Genomic DNA, 15,975 nt, shown 5'->3' with positions numbered 1-15,975 from the left:
GCTCTGAGCCTTTGTCTGGCCTAGAAACCTGATCTTCATCATCACCCGGGCCACGTGACTTAAGTGCATACCAGGCCTTTCCTGTTTGTGTGAAGAGGAAGGGAGCCTGTGTGGGTAAGGAAGTGCTGAGTTCTGGCTGCCTGCGGGGGGAGGGGGGGGGAGGGGGGGGGGGCACAGGGGGCAGGCGGTCCCTCAGGTCACTAAGGGGAAGTTTCCTGGATCTCATTTGGGGTAGGGGGAGCAGGTTGAAGAGGTGGGAGCTGAACCCACTGTTTTCACATCAAAGCTTGAATTACCAACAGAAAGAACAACTCAAACACTTTATTTTAGATTATAAGAGAAGTAAAAAGCCACACTTACTACCATTAAATCAGATCAGAAGTAATGCTGTTTTGCTAACATATAAATTACATATAAACTAGACTCTTGAACATATAAATTAGACTCTTCCCTTCAAAGACCCCTAGCCTGCTTCCTTTCAGCACAGAGCGGCCCCTTTCACTCATTCAGCTGGCAGAGCAAAGCCGAGCCCTTGGCGATCCAGTAATCTTTGGACCTCTTGGAGGGTAAAAGGACGGTCACCACAAAGTTGGTTGAATGACCTAGTTAAGGATACAGGAGAAGCGTGGTCATTACTTAAAGAATAACCCCTTAATACCAAGAGTACAGCACTAGGAGTCAAGGTAACTGCATTTTCCAGAGTCTGGATGTTGTTGACAGCATCCCTGTGGTGATTTTATTCACCGTTTAAAATATATTTTTATTGATTTCAGAGAGGAAGGGAGAGGGAGAGAGAGAAACATCAATGATGAGAATCATTGATCAGCTGCCTCCTGCATGCCCCAGACTGGGGATCGAGCCCACAATCTGGGCATGTACCTGACCAGGAATTGAGCCCTGACCTCCTGGCTCATAGGTCGACAATCAACCACTGAGCCACACTGGCTGGCTGGGCATCTTCTAGCTTCTTCTTTTTTAAAAATACATTTTTATTGATTTCAGAGAGGAAGGGAGAGGGAGAGAGATAGAAACATCAATGATGAGAGAGAATCATTGATTGGCTGCCTCCTGCACGCCCCCTACTGGGGATCGAGCCCGCAACCCTGGGCATGTGCCCTTGACCTGAATCGAACCTGGGACCCTTTGGTCCCCAGGCCAACGCTCTATCCACTGAGTCAAACCAGCTAGGGCTCTTAGCTTCTTAATACTTTTTAGATTTATAATAGGAGTGGGAGATCATGCAGGTAATAAGAGTGTCTATTTTAGTTCTATTCTGTATGTTACCCTTAGAGAACATACTTTAACTGATTAGAAAAATAAGTATCATCAGTATCTATATTCTCTATTCAAAAGCGAAGTTTTTTTGTTTGTTTTTTTAGTTCTTTCTGCCCTGCTTCATCTCCCACATTTCTATCATCTGGAAATTTAGTTCTAAATTATTATTAAAATCATTTTTATGGTCAAACTTTGAAAGATTTAAGTGTGTGTGTGTGTGTGTGTGTGTTAAATAGAGAGCCAGTGGTTATTAATTTAGAGCCTTTGTATGTCTAAGACTGTCTTTATCACACTTTCTCTTTTGGATGATAAATTGCTTGTATTTCCAATTTTGGTTCAAAGTTGTATTGTCTCCGGCCTTTGAAGATGTTTCTCTATTATCTTTTTATACGCATTGTGGATAATGAGAGATGTCTATCAATCTTATTCTCTGGAATTTTAATTTCAGCATGTTAATACGTTTTACCTCTTTGCTTTGAGGATTTTATCTCTGATAGTCTTTTTAAAAATATGTTTTTATTAATTTCAGAGAGAAGAAAGAAGAGGGGAGAGAGAGAGAGAGAGAGAAACATCAATGATGAGAGAGAATCATTGATTGGCTGCCTCCTGCACGCCTCCTACTGGGGATCTAGCCTGCAATCCTGGCCTGTGCCCTGACCTGGAATCGAACAGTGAGCTCCTGGTTCATAGGTCAACACTCAACCACTGAGTACACCGGCCGGGCATCTCTGATCATCTTAAGTATCATTTTGATATATCTAGGTTACTTTTAAAAATTTGATTATTTGTTTATTTATGTTTTAAAAAATTATCCCTAACAGACTTTGTGAGATCTCTCCATATGAGATCTCTCAAGTGTTTCTTCTTTTCTGGGCAATGATTGGCCATTATTTTTTTTAAAAATATTATCACTCTTCATTGTCTCTACTTTCTCCCAGATTGCCTACCAGATCAATGTTGGGGATTTTGGCTTTTCCCACAGCGTTCCTTTTTTAAAAAATGGCATTGCGAATTTTGAGGGATTTCCTCAGCTCATCCTCCTTGCTTACCCTTCGCTGTCTCCATTCAGTTCTTCAGCTTATCTGTCCAGAGGGCTCTCTTTCTGTCTGGTTCCTTTTTTCCAGGGCTGTATCTGAGTTTCAGGGCTACTCAGATTTCCATTTTTGCAGCCTGGCATTCCATTTAATAATTTATTTTAAAATCTCTTTGATGAGTCTCAATGGGTTTGGTGAGAGATTTTAGTGTTGACTCACACCCTCATTTAAAAATTAGAAGTCACTGCTCAATAAACTATTTTCTACTCATTAGACCAGTGGTCGGCAAACTGCGGCTCACAAGCCACATGCGGCTCGCGAGCCGCGGTTTGCCCCTCTGTTGACTAATGAGTTTGCGGACCACTGGGATAGGGGCTTAATCACAAGGGACAACAACAGCCTGTAATTATTGGAATCGAGAGTCTAGGTCAGTGGTCGGCAAACTCATTAGTCAACAGAGTGGCAAACCGCGGCTCGAGAGCCGCAGTTTGCCGACCACTGCATTAGACTAATAGAAGCAACCATCAGTTTTAAAATATCCAACCATATTCCATATTAAAATAAACATAGTTTACAGCACTTGTAAATTTGTATAAGTTGGCCTCATTTTAAGCCTAGCTAGTTGGCCCAAGGGAGAGCTTAGTGTTTGGGCTTCCGCTGTAGTTTGCATTTGGTCATTATTAGTACCAATGTTAGAGCATCCTCACCTGTGGTTGAGAGTGTTCCTGCCCGGGCCCCTGTTTTATAAAGTGGGGACTGATAAAGTATTGGGCTTGGTTCATAATTTTGTTGAGGTTCAAAATGCACCACAGGCAGCTCTGGATTCATCTGTCCGGGCAACGCATCTTCTATCACCATCGCCTTATTGTCCCACCGGAAAGCATCCATGAACATCCCATGAACGAGAACACCATCCTCAGGAGAGGGCAACTGAAACACACCCAGAAGTTTACAGGTGAGAAGAGGAGAAGGCGGTCAGCAGCTGTGGCCCCACATCCTCCTCAGTTAATTCTAAGAACAGATTGTTGTTACAGTCTCGAGAGGAGAATACTGTCGAGAGGCTCCGACAGGTCAAATAACTTGTTTTTTAGTTTGACACCAAATCTCATACTCCATCAACATGTCTAATAGGCGATACCCCTGGGAAACCCTTCATGTGCTTCAGAATAGCGATCATGATGTTAAGACTTTTCCCTCTTCATGGGAAGCAGATGGGATAGGGCTGTGATGATCATCAGTTATTTGTTAGCAAGGTCTTTCAAGGATATGGGAGCAGATCTGAGTGGAGTGGATGCTGATAGAATTGCCCAGGAACAATTCCTACTAATACCGTGACATTTTAAGGCAGGTTTAGTTAGTAAAAGCCATTCACCCCAACTCCACTGATTGGTTAGTGAATCCTTTATTGGCAAGAGCGATCTGGAGCAAATTTTTGATTTCATGACACATATGAGGCCCGCTGGGGTGAACCGATGCTTTGAGGCAGAGGCCCCCTTCCCCCATAAACATCTCAGTGCCTCCACGCTGGGTGCTCAGCTTGGCAGCGCTGGTTCACACCCCTGGTTGTATACAGGAATCACCAGGGGATCTTTGAGAAACAACGATGCCCAGTGTGTTGGGGTGATTCTGGTCTAACTGGGATGTGGCCTGGGCATCGGAACATTTTAAAGGCGCTGCAGGTGAGTTTAACCTGCAGTCAAGGTTGAGAATCACTAACCTTCTAGAGCCATGGTTCTCAAACTTTAGCGGGCTAAGACCCCCATGGAGGGCTTGTTAAAATACACAGATTTCTGAGTCAGTGGGCCTGGAAGGAGTCCTTGGCGTTTGCATTTCTAATATGTTCCCAGGCGATGCTGATGCTGCTGGTCTGGGAACCCCACTCTGAGAGCCTCTGCTCGGGAGGTTGTAAACTATGGGGGCGAAGAGTTTAAACAGCCCTTAGTGCTGCCTATTCGTGTTAAGGGGCAGAAATAGAATATAGGGGACTAGCTGTTACAAGAAACAAAGTAAGAAATATTAATCATGCTCTGTTAGCCATGACTGTTTCGTTCTGATTAACGAAAGCACATTCTAACCTGGCTGGGAGTTGTATGCCCTGGGACATGGGCGCTAACATCAGAATGCAGTCCACCCTCCTGTCCTGAGAACTGCCTATCATTATGGAAGGATTTACAACCTAGAGGCTGAAACAATCTAGTCCTGGAGGCACCTGCTTTTTACAAACCCCAGCCCCTATTGCCTGTTATCTGGTCCCGGGGCGACCAGAGACACCTGCCCTCTGTGAAGTCCCCCGTTTCCTGGCCACTCCCCCCCCCCCCTCCCGCAGCCTGCAGACTTATAACCTGTAATGATTATACTGTGCCTACTTTCTCATGCCTATAATTCCTACTTTCCCATGTAATCTTTGTCCTTCTACCCATAGTCGGGAAGAATCTAGAAGAATACATGGACTCAGAACAGCTCAGAGCAGCAGTGCCGAGCAGTGCTCTTGCTGAGGGGAAGAGTCAGAATTTAAATTTAGGCCTGCCTGATTCTGAAACTCCTGCTTTTAACCTCTTGATATATTTTCTCCACAAGAAGAAAGTTACTGTAGGTATCTGTGATATTGTGATTTATAAAAATATATATATATTTGGTCACTCAGATAAGCAAAATATTGTTTTCATATATATATTCGGTCTTCTTCCATGGTTCTTTCTTTACTTTTTTAAATCCTCACCTGAGAATATTTTTCCCATTGATTTTTTGAAAGAGTAGAAGGGAGGAAAGAGAGAGAGGGAAAGAGAAACATCAATTGGCTCCCTCCCACACATGCTCCTACTGGGGCTGAGGAACCTGCAACCGAGGTATATGCCCTTGATTGGGAATCGAACCCGAGACTCTAACCACTGAGCAAGCAGCCAGGGCTTTCTGTGGTTTTGACTCACAGCTCCCCAAATCCTTGGAATTTCCTGAATGTTGAAAGTGATAGTGGTGTCTCGTTATGTTAATGAGATGGGCTTGGGCAGCACCTAAAGACGGGGCTGGAGCTTTCAGTGTATCCCCCACAGCACCTCTAGGGAGGGAGACTGAGTTCAGTCACCGATGGCCAGTGATCCAATCAACCATGACTATGTAATGAGGCCTCCACAAACCCCACAGGACTGGGTTCTGAGAGCTTCAGGGTGGACAGGTGGAGATGTGGGGAGAGTGGCACACCTGGTGGGCATGGATGCTCCGTGCCCTTCCCCTATACCAGTGGTCGGCAAATTGCGGCTCACGAGCCACATGAGGCTCTTTGGCCCCTTGAGTGTGGCTCTTCCACAAAATACCACAGCCTGGGCGAGTCAATTTTGAAGAAGTGGCGTTAGAAGAAGTTTAAAAAATTTGGCTCTCAAAAGAAATTTCAATCATTGTACTGTTGATATTTGGCTCTGTTGACTAATGAGTTTGCCGACCACTGCCCTATACCTTACCCTAGGCATCTCTTCCATCTCACTATTCTGAGTTATATCCTTTTATAATAAACCAGTAACTAGTTAAGTAAAAAGTTTCCCCTGGCCGGTGTGGCTCAGTGGTTGAGTGTCGACCCATACACCAAGAGGTTGCTGGTTTGATTCCCTATTAGGGCACACACCCAGTCTGCAGGCTTGACCCCCTACTTGGGGGTGGGGGGTGGTGGTGCAAGAGTCAGCCAATCAATGTTTCTCTCTCTATTGATGTTTCTATCTCTCTCTCCCTTCCTCTCTCTCTAAAAATCAATAAAACCATATTAAAAATAAAGCTTCTCTGAGTTCTTTGAGCCACTCTAGCAAATTGATTGAACCCCAGGATGGAGTCATGGGTCAGAAGCACGGGTGACAATGTGGGCTTGAAATTGGCGTTTGAAATGGGGGGGGTGGTGGGTAATCTTGTAGGACTGAACTCTGAACCTGTGGGGTCTGATGCTATCTCTGGGTAGCGTCAGAATTGAGCTGAATTATAGGTCCCCCAGCTGGTGTTTGAGAATTGCTTGCTGATGTAGGCACTACCTCCACCTCCTCGCCCCTGCCCCACATTGGGTTCAGATCTAGTCATTGCTAATTGGGGAGCTCATTTTGGGGGGTGTGAGCCCCATCCTGCCCCTTCTGCTCTCACATATGGGAGGCAGGAGAGGCAGGGGAGGTTGGCAGAGACATTGAATGACAGTGGGACAGACGCTGCTTTGCTATCACAACAGTCCGGGAGACAATACCTCCACGTCCATGGGCAGTTCTTGTCCAAACTTCACTGTCTTGGCAGCTTCTATAACTGCGGCTTGATCCCGATAGGCAGGAATTACGTTGTACTTGAAACTCAGCTCATCTATAGGCAAATTGTATTTCCGAGCATGATTTTGAAGAGTTCCTGTAAATAGAAAACATCAGAAAAATGGCTCCTCTGAACAAGACCACTGCTGTCCAAACACAGCCCCCACTTGCCCCCAACCAGGCTGCTCTAGCATCAGAGAGCTTCCTCTCCATGGAGAAGAGGCAACCATTGACACCTTATTCTGAATTAGTTCACAGAGACAGGAAGCCTGTGGGAGATGTTGGGAGGGGCGGGGCCAACACCTGTATTGTGGTCCTGGCTGGGAAGAGAGGGAAGGAAGCTGTCTGTAGTGCACTGCTCTGCCCTTGAGGGAGACAAACCAGTGAGGGAGTTTCAGAACCCAGTCTCCCCAACTTGACAGTCCTGCTCAGCTGTCTCGCATGGGCTGTTTATTGGGGATTCAGGATGAGAGAGAAAAAGGGCTCAGCTGATTAGCATCTAGCAACCCAGTCCCTGGCCCACTCTGGGGGTCTCCAGCAGGAATCCCGGGAATAACACCCTTCCACCCCCTGGGCTGATGAAAGGACATCAAGAGTATTTTTTAGTCAACTATAATGAAAAATTAATTTTTTTTTTCTTAAAAGAGTATTTTTAGAGGGAGGGAAGCTGCTTAGACTTGGAGCCAGAGCAGATGGAGGGCACGTGATGCCCTGGAGCACGGGTTGCATGGGGATCTGGGGCTCAATGTGTGTGTCCACAGGGGCAGCGGTGTTTGCATTTGCATCGTCTGACAAGGGCAGGGGTTACGGAACATCTGCTGTTTCTGTCATCCTTTTCCCTGGCAAGCCAGGAAGAGCTGGGCCTCATTGGATTTCCCTTTAAGTCAACAGCCTCATGGCGAGGCCAGTCGCAGCCATGCCATCTTGCCCGTCCTAGAGGCCCGGTGCAGAGCACACCATGTCTTCCTGGGGGCGTCTGTGGGGAAAGCGCTCGTACCTGTTAGAAATCCTTGAGGGAAGAAGAACCCGGAGATCCAGAAGGACTTAGGCTGCCCTCGTTTGAGCCACAGCTGAAGGAGACACATTACACCAAAATGTACTGTTTTCCTGAGTTTGTCATTTCAATCAAAGTCAGATTCTGGAGGGCCTCTCAGGAGGCAGAAGCTAAAGCTGTCCTGAGTGAGTCACCCCCATCCTGACCGCCTGCCCTGGCCCTGTCCTCACCCCACAGCCTGACCACAAACCCAGAAGCTGGTTATTACAGAGGGTGAAGAAGAGGGAGATGGTAGCAAGGTTACATTGGAGTTTGGGCCCATTTCAGGTTGGTTCTGTACCTCACAGTGGGGTCCCATGATGGGATGCTGGGATAAGGGCCTGGGGCAAACTCCTTTATAATTAGCACAAGATGTCTAAAGTGATGCCGTTCTGAAAGGATCCGTGTCTTTGGGCTGAGATGATTCCTCAAGGGTCGTCGATATTTTAGCTAGGGCTTTCTAAGGACCTTAGGGCCAACTGTGTCGCTAGATTTATCAAATCCCAAAGAAGAGCATTTTCTTACGTCCACAAATGCAGTCCTCAGAATAAGGTCTTTGACCCATGATCCTAGTGGTTTCAGGGACGGGTAGGCTGTATTGGACCACAGGGAGGGAACTTGGTTGTTGAGGAAACTGTTATACACCTTTTCCATTTCTTCAGACATCACCACAAATCCAGCAATGGCTTTGTTGAGGGTTTCTAGAGAAGTCTAAGAGAACAAGAAAGGGTTGATGCCCTCCACAGATGTAATTAGCAAGTGGGAATGTACCCATTGGTGGTGGCAGGTGCTGCCTTGGCTGATAGGCCCTCTTGCTGGGTTCCATACTCTCTGCATACTGTCTGGTGGGTCAGACCCTCCCATCCTTCATGCATTTTTACAACAAAAATGTAAAATCTGGGAGTGGGAGGCAGTTCAGGCAGTTAGTAGCAGAATCCAATGAAGTGGGAAGAAGAGGAGGAAGAGAAATGTCTCCAGCAGCCTGAAGATATGGTTTTGAACAATGCCACTGGAAGATTTAGTATGCATCAGGTACTAGGGAAACAGAGATGACTAATATACCAATCCCTTTTTCTTTAAGAAAGTCATTTTCCATTGGGAAAGCCTTAGTCATGGAGGGGTAATTACAAAACAATGTGGTAATTACAGTGACAGACAGAGAACCAGAAATGATGGACCCCTGAGGAAGGGTTCCTAAGTCATCGAATGTTGGAGGGGAGGGCTGATGTCCAGGAAGATTTTATGGAGGAAGGGATACTTAGTGGGTGATGTGGAAGAGATAAGAGATGAGCAGCGCCCATCTCCTCTGCTTCCTTTGAACACCAGTCCTCCCCACCCCCTAGTTTTCACTGGGCAGAGAGCAATCCACCCAGAGGCTCTATTTCTTAGCCAGGCTTGCAGCTGGGGTGCGGCCATGTGGCCGAGTTTTGGCTAATGGATACAAGAAGAAATGATGTATGCAACTTCTGGATCACATTTTTATGAGGAAGCTGCTTTCCCTCAGCTCTCTTTCCCCACAGTGACTAGCAAAAGGGGACAGTGGGAGCAGCAACCTTAGACTCAGAAGTGGAAGCTACCTGTTAAGGCTGGAAGAGCCAAACCTCTCTCTGGGATCCCTGGATGACCTCAGAAAGCAAGACCAACCTACCTGCCCTAGACAGGGCTCCCTCTGGGAAGGTAGCTGAGAGACAAGTGAATTTCTATATGGTTTTGGTTGCTATATTTGGGGATCTTTATCACAACAACTTAATCTGTATCCTGATTAATTCAGTACAGAAGGTAATAAGCCCTGACCTGGCTATCTGGCCTGCTGACACTGGCGTACACCTGCCTTGATGCCACAGTCCCAAGGTGAGGACTTCATATATTCAGCTGCCACTGTGTACTCCTAACCCATGAGCCTAGGTATTGCCAGCCAACCAGAAACATTCAGAGACTTTGTTTTCCTAGGAGGGGACAGATGGCCTTGGGCTTTAAAAGATTTACCCCATCTGTCCTCCCCAATCTTTTTAAAAAAATATATATATTTTATTGATTTTTTACAGAGAGGAAGGGAGAGGGATAGAGAGCTAGAAACATCAATGAGAGAGAAACATCGATCAGCTGCCTCCTGCACACCCCCTACTGGGGATGTGCCCACAACCAAGGTACATGCCCTTGACTGGAATCGAACCTGGGACCCTTCAGTCCACAGGCCGATGCTCTAGCCACTGAGCCAAACCAGTTAGGGCTGTCCTCCCCAATCTTATCACTGAGCCTTGACTCTGTGCTAGGTATCTGGTTCCCTGCTCGGTGGTAAAACTTTTCCTGTCATTGCTCTATATTTGGTCTCTAATAGCTTTTGTGTTTCCCTTATCAAAGTTATACACGTAGAAACCCGGAAGGTGTTTAGCCATCATTACACATTCAAGACCATGTGGAGAGAACATATTCCTGAGCATAAGGCAAAGGACCAAAGAGTTGCTCTCAAGTTTTAGTTGCAGTGAAATCATTTGGGAGAGTTTTCTTTAAAAATATCCATCTTCCCAGGAATTTCCAGAAATTCTCTCTCAGGGTTGGAATGGGATCAGAAGTTACATTTTGAACCTGCAGCAGAGTGGATTTTACAGCAGGTGTTTTGTGACCCACACTTTGGGAAATCCTGGCTTTCACAGTCCTCATAAGTGCGATCTTATTCAATGCAAACTAGACATCAGGAATGAGAACTAAATCTCTAATGCTTAGGTCTCCCATCACATTTCTAACCTGTCAATGGTAATTCTAAGGGTGTAAGGATAATGAGGAGACGGAGGATTTGTCCCATATACACAAAGGCATTATTAGAGAGGGACCGTGGCCTTGTTTGGGAAGGGTAAATTCAATTTTAAACCAGTTGGGTTTGAAGAATTGTTAGCATATTCAAATGGAAATGTTGAAGTGATGGGAATGGAAGGCTCTAAGCACACTCATGTTATTATATAATTCTCTACACAGCTTTGATACCCCGCAGCAGTGATGGCAGTGAGCGCTCATACGTGTATTAATTTCAGCAGGTTGTTAAACCGGTCCACTTCTTGTCCGAGAACGGTAGTCAAGGAGTTAAGGCGTCCGTGAGAGTCCTTGATGAAAAGGCTCTCAGAAGCCGTGTCCATTTCCAGTATTTCTGAAACAGAAAGAGTCAGCTCCTCAGATCACTTATCACTGATTTCTATCCTCATATCATTGTGGTTGTAATTTACTTGTCTTAACCTTTCTTTAAGCCTATTTCTCCTGCACCTGGGCCTAGGCTGAATGGGAGGCAGGCCATGCAGAAGTGGGTGGCAAATGCTAGCCGGACAAGCAGCTACCTGGTAGATCAGAGACATCCCTGAGAACAGAGGTGCCAGGGGCCCCGAGTCTCCTCTGCCTTGCAGGTGCATAAGCCTTACTCTTCCCAGCACACCTGTGTTGCATCTGGGAGAGGAAGGGTTGGCAGTGAGAAACAAAGAGATGAGAATTTCCATTTATTCCAAGTTACTGAGCATAATTCAAAGGGACTGACTGAATTAAGAAACAGGCCCTTGGTTCAAGCTGGATCAGAAATTTTGTTCTTCTTTTCCCCTACAATCCAGCAAGTGGAGGCTCATATTAACTCTAAAAATATGAACGAACTGCATTTCCTTGCATATCTGAATAAAGTGTGGGTAAATGAGTGGCTCTGAAACACACCCATCATATTCCTTCCTAACCAGTCACATTTTGGCTGCTGTAAAAAATCACAAGCAGCATGGGTTAGTCCAGTGGTCGGCAAACCGCGGCTCATGAGCCACATGCGGCTCTTTGGCCCCTTGAGTGTTCTAACGCCACTTCTTCAAAATAGCCTCGCCCAGGCCGAAAACCGACTTCTGCGCATGGGCCACGAAGTTTCAGTCGCACTGTACGTGCATGCCCGCACGTGGTATTTTATTTACCTCATCAGTAAAGCTCACCACAATAACTCCTGTGGGAGCCTCAGGAATTCTTTCGCCTGTGGCACCCCAAGAACTCCACTTCCACTGGTAACAGGTGGGGACACAGAGGGCACCCCACTGATAACAGTTTGCCTCAGGTGCTGTTCCAAACCCTCAGTTCTCTTGTTGAGCTGATTGCATCCCTGCCCCGATTCTTAGCAGATGGCGTAATTTATTTCACAGTAAAAGTATAAGCTTTATGAAGCCTGGAGAGAAAACCTCCTAGGTGTCAGTGGAACTCTGAGACAAATGCACTTTATCTTCATCCATCCATCCATCCATCCATCCATCCATCCATCCATCCATCCATCTTCATTCCATTTCACCTAGTCTTTCATTTTAGATTTATTAAAAATTGCTTTCTAAAATAACTGACTCAGTTTGCTTCAACATCAACAGGACTCTGCTCAAGAAGAGATTCTTTTGAGGCCTGTTTTAGGAGGCAAACCGGTTTATGAGGTCACACTGGCCCCTTTTTTTTCTGGGGCACTTGGCAAGACTCAATCTGTGATACTGTACTATAATAAGAATACATATATTTCAGTCTTCATCTCTAGCTCCTGGCCAGAGCTCCTAAAACTGTTGTAATTTCATAAGTGAGAAAAACAATAGGGATATCACTTTTCATATTTGTTTTTTGACCCTGGCTCCTGAAACAGCTTGAATAATAAAGGTAAAAACAGCTTCTTTTGTTATTCATAACAAGCCCCCTGCAACCACATCTAGCTTATGTTTATGAGTTGACTTTTAGAAACCCAAAGCATGGGGGAGCCGGTTGTCAGCAGAACCAGCCCTGTGATCAGCGGCTTGGAGCTCTCAGCTTCATTCTCTGACCTCCTGGGAGAGGAGAGGAGCTGGGGGCTGATCATTTAATCAACCAACCATGCCTACGAAATGAAGCCTCCATAAAAGCCCAACCAAAAGGCTCTGGAGAGCGTCTGGGATGGTGGACACATCCATGTGCCAGGAGAGTGGTGCACCCTGATTCCTCGGGGGACAGAGCTCCTGCCCAAGGACCTCTTCATCTGGCTCTTTATCATTATCCTTCATGATAGCCTTTAAAATAAGGTGACCAGATTGTCCTGCTTTTGGCGGGACAGTCTCGATTTTTAACAATTTGTCCCGCGTCCCACGGCATTTTAAAAAAGTCCCTATTTAAAGATCTTTCCAAAAATAGGGACTTTTTTAAAACGCCGTGGGATGCGGGGAAAATTGTTAAAAATCGGGACTGTCCTGCCAAAAGCGGGACGATCTGGTCACCTTACTTTAAAACAAACTATAAAGGCAATTGTTTTTCTGAGTCCTGTGAGCTGTTCTAGAAAATTACTGAACCCAAGAAGGGGCTGGGGTTGTGGGAACCCTTGATTTGTAGCTGGTTGGTCAGAAGTACAGATCACAACCTGGGACTTGCAAGTGGCATCTATAGTTGGGGGGCAGTCTTGTTGTGGGACTGAGCCTTTAATCTGTGGGGTCTGTGCTAAGTCTGGGAGTTAAGATCATAATTAAATTGTAGGGACACCCAGTTGGTGTCCAGAGAGTTGGAGAACTATTTAATGTGAGGGAATGATCCATACAATTTGGTATGAGAATTATTGTGAGTAGAGTGAGAAACAGTTTACTCCTAAAACAGTCATTGTTTTATTTTCTGCTTAAATTTTTGTTTCCCTATAATTACATCTCTTCCAACCATGAGCAATCTACACTAATAAAAGAGAAATATCCAAATTGACTGTACCTCCGCAATGCCCCCAGCCAATCAGAAGTGAGTATGCAAATAAACCCAACAAGGATGGTGGGTTAATTTGCATATGCAGGTGCGGAGCGGTGGGCGGGGCAGGATGCCTGCTATGAGGGGGAGGGCGGGGGGTGGAGGGAACTACAGGAGTGGCGCTCTGGTCAGGAGCAAAGCCAGGGGGAAGGAAGGCCTATTCTTGCACGAATCTTTGTGCAATGGGCCTCTAGTAGATTAATAAATCTACATCTGCAGTCATTTAAACAAAAGTGTTAAAGTGGAATCTGTGATCATTCAGGAAGATTCCTTAACTCACCAGAAAACAAGGTGAAATTAATTCAGCTATTTATCTTGAATGGAGAAGAAAAATGACATGGATTCTAGAGCAGGGCTGTCCAATAGAATCTTTTATGATAATGGAAATGATCTTTATTATCCAATATAGGGGCACTTGAAATGCCACTTGTGCCACTGAGAAAAGGAATTTTAAATGTAATTTTAAGTGTAAGTAGCTACATGTGGCTAGCAGCTACTTTCTTGGACGGCACAGAGCTAGAGACATTAGGAAGCTCAGAAAAAAGTCTGATGAAAGTTACAGGGGCTAGAAACCAACTTGCTCCTTACGCTCCTGGCAGTTGAGGTGCAGTAGGCCTCTAGTCTATGAATGGAATGTGCCACATCACCAGAGCTTTCTATGTAAAGACAAGTCTGCATAATAAGCAATTTGGACACCTGCTGTCACTTAGCTCTCTGAGTTTACTCCTAAAAGTTCCATTATATACAGATGCCAGAAATTATTTATTACCTGGAACTCTGGCCCGGATAGAAGTAACAAGTTCTTGGACAATTTCATCATTGCTCTTTCCCTCTCCACCAGAAGATGACCTTGGCTGAACTTCAAGTATGGTGTTGATTAAAGTGGTGGTCTCTTTGTACTGTAATGGTGAAAAGAGACAGAACAGTGAAGACTCCAATTCTCAAAACATAATTTTGTAGCACCTGCAGTTCACTTATTGAAATAATGGCAGTTACAAAAAAACAAGGAATATTTATATTTTATGTTGAAGAAAGAGTTGGTAAAATATGCTCATTGGAAATACACAGTACATCGTTGTCAGTGTTATGGCTAAAATATTTTGGTTGGACAACACTGTGAATTTCTTAATGCCACCGAACTGTATACTTAAAAATGACTAAAAGGATACATTTTAGGCCGTGGCTGGTTTTGCTCAGTGATTAGAGCATAGACCCTGTGGACCAAAGGGTTGTGGGTTTGATTCCCAGCCAAGGGCATGTACCTTGGTTGCAGGTTCATCCCTGACCCCATGTGGGAGGCAACCAATCAATGTGTCTCTCTCATGTGATGTTTCTCTCTCTCTCTCCCCCTCCTCTCTCTCCTTTCCCCTTTCTCTCTCTTAAAAAAATCAATAGAAAAAAGAACCTTAGGTGAGGATTAAAAAAATAAAATAAAACGATAAATTTTATGTTGTATATATTTCACCACAATAAAATGGTTAATTTTTTTTTTAGCTAATCATTTAAAAGGCAGTTATGAAAGTAAGGAAGAAATAATGAGAATTGAGTTTTAGAACATGCTTTTCTAATTGAGAAAATGTTATTTAAATGAAAGTATTCATGGATTACTATGGAAAATTTGAAAACACAGAAAAGTACAGAGGAAAAAATGTCATGATCCTGCTTTTCAGAGATATTTATAACTTTGGTTTACTGCTCCCTCCCACCTCCCATCTTGGACATTGTCTCTATATGTGTGCACACGGTTAAAAAAAATTGAACCCATATAATTTATGTAGTATTTTTTTTTCAGTTTCATGAACATACTTTCAAACATTACTATTGACATATTCATTAGATTCTAAACACATATACGAAGTCATTTACTTAATGCTATACTTAAATAGTTTGGTTTCCTTGCTCAATGCCAGTCATTTAATACCATGAATTTTTTATTTTAGCTCTTAACTCCTTGGTTGGATGGAAGAGTCTTGAAACGTTTAGCGCAGCGAGCCTGGTATCACTTCCTATGATGGTAACTGAATTAGAGACTTCTGGTGAGCAACCATTCCCAGTTCGCTTCTCCTCTAGGGCAGAGCAAAGATTACACTTTCTTGCACCCTTACAGAAAGATGGCTCATGTGACTATTATGTTAAATGAGATGTGAGTCAAAGTGATGGTGGACTCTGCAGGCTGAAGCAGTGAAAAGCCTATGCCTAATTCTTTCGTTTCTCTCTTCCCAGGCTGTGAATGAAAGGGCCTTTTTTTTGTTTTCTAAGTGAATGCAGCTACGTACGTTATAAGAGATTGGGTCCCAGGATGATTATGTGAAGTACAACCCCTCTATCAATCTGCTATCACAGCAGTTGCACTAAATCATTGGGACTTGAGTAATTTTCTTACTGCAGCACAACTGACTCTATCCTGACTAATATAGTAGACCATTTATCCTTTTTTTTGGGGTGGGGTGGGGGGGGGAGGATGGAAGTAAGGTGGACCAGATGCTAACATGACCTTTTTCTTATTATTGTAGTTCCAAACTAGTTCTAGAACATGTCCGTGCATAGCTTCAGTTTTTTTTTGTTTCCTTTTCAAAAAAGCAAAAAAATCCCATGATTGCTTCTGTTTCTTATTGTTTTGCTGAATCTC

General features: G+C 44.6%; 1 protein-coding gene across 1 annotated transcript in view; it reads right to left on the bottom strand.

The window, feature by feature from the left end:
- Positions 1 to 301: 301 nt before the first annotated feature.
- DNAH6 (dynein axonemal heavy chain 6) overlaps positions 302 to 15,975 on the bottom strand; it is a 216,325-nt gene continuing 200,651 nt past the window's right edge. Inside the window, exons 70-76 of the mRNA XM_054727991.1 lie at positions 14,116 to 14,245; positions 10,625 to 10,752; positions 8,136 to 8,321; positions 7,575 to 7,647; positions 6,523 to 6,674; positions 3,017 to 3,239; positions 302 to 602 (exon numbers count right to left, since the gene is read on the bottom strand). Of these exons, the coding sequence (XP_054583966.1) occupies positions 499 to 602; positions 3,017 to 3,239; positions 6,523 to 6,674; positions 7,575 to 7,647; positions 8,136 to 8,321; positions 10,625 to 10,752; positions 14,116 to 14,245 (996 nt within the window). The 3' untranslated portion in view covers positions 302 to 498. The remainder of the gene's footprint in view (positions 603 to 3,016; positions 3,240 to 6,522; positions 6,675 to 7,574; positions 7,648 to 8,135; positions 8,322 to 10,624; positions 10,753 to 14,115; positions 14,246 to 15,975) is intronic.

The sequence above is a fragment of the Eptesicus fuscus genome, chromosome 16 (assembly GCF_027574615.1).
Source record: "Eptesicus fuscus isolate TK198812 chromosome 16, DD_ASM_mEF_20220401, whole genome shotgun sequence".
Lineage (NCBI taxonomy): Eukaryota > Metazoa > Chordata > Mammalia > Chiroptera > Vespertilionidae > Eptesicus > Eptesicus fuscus.
Note: the sequence above shows the minus strand (reverse complement) of the source record. Positions and strands in the feature narration are given on the sequence as shown.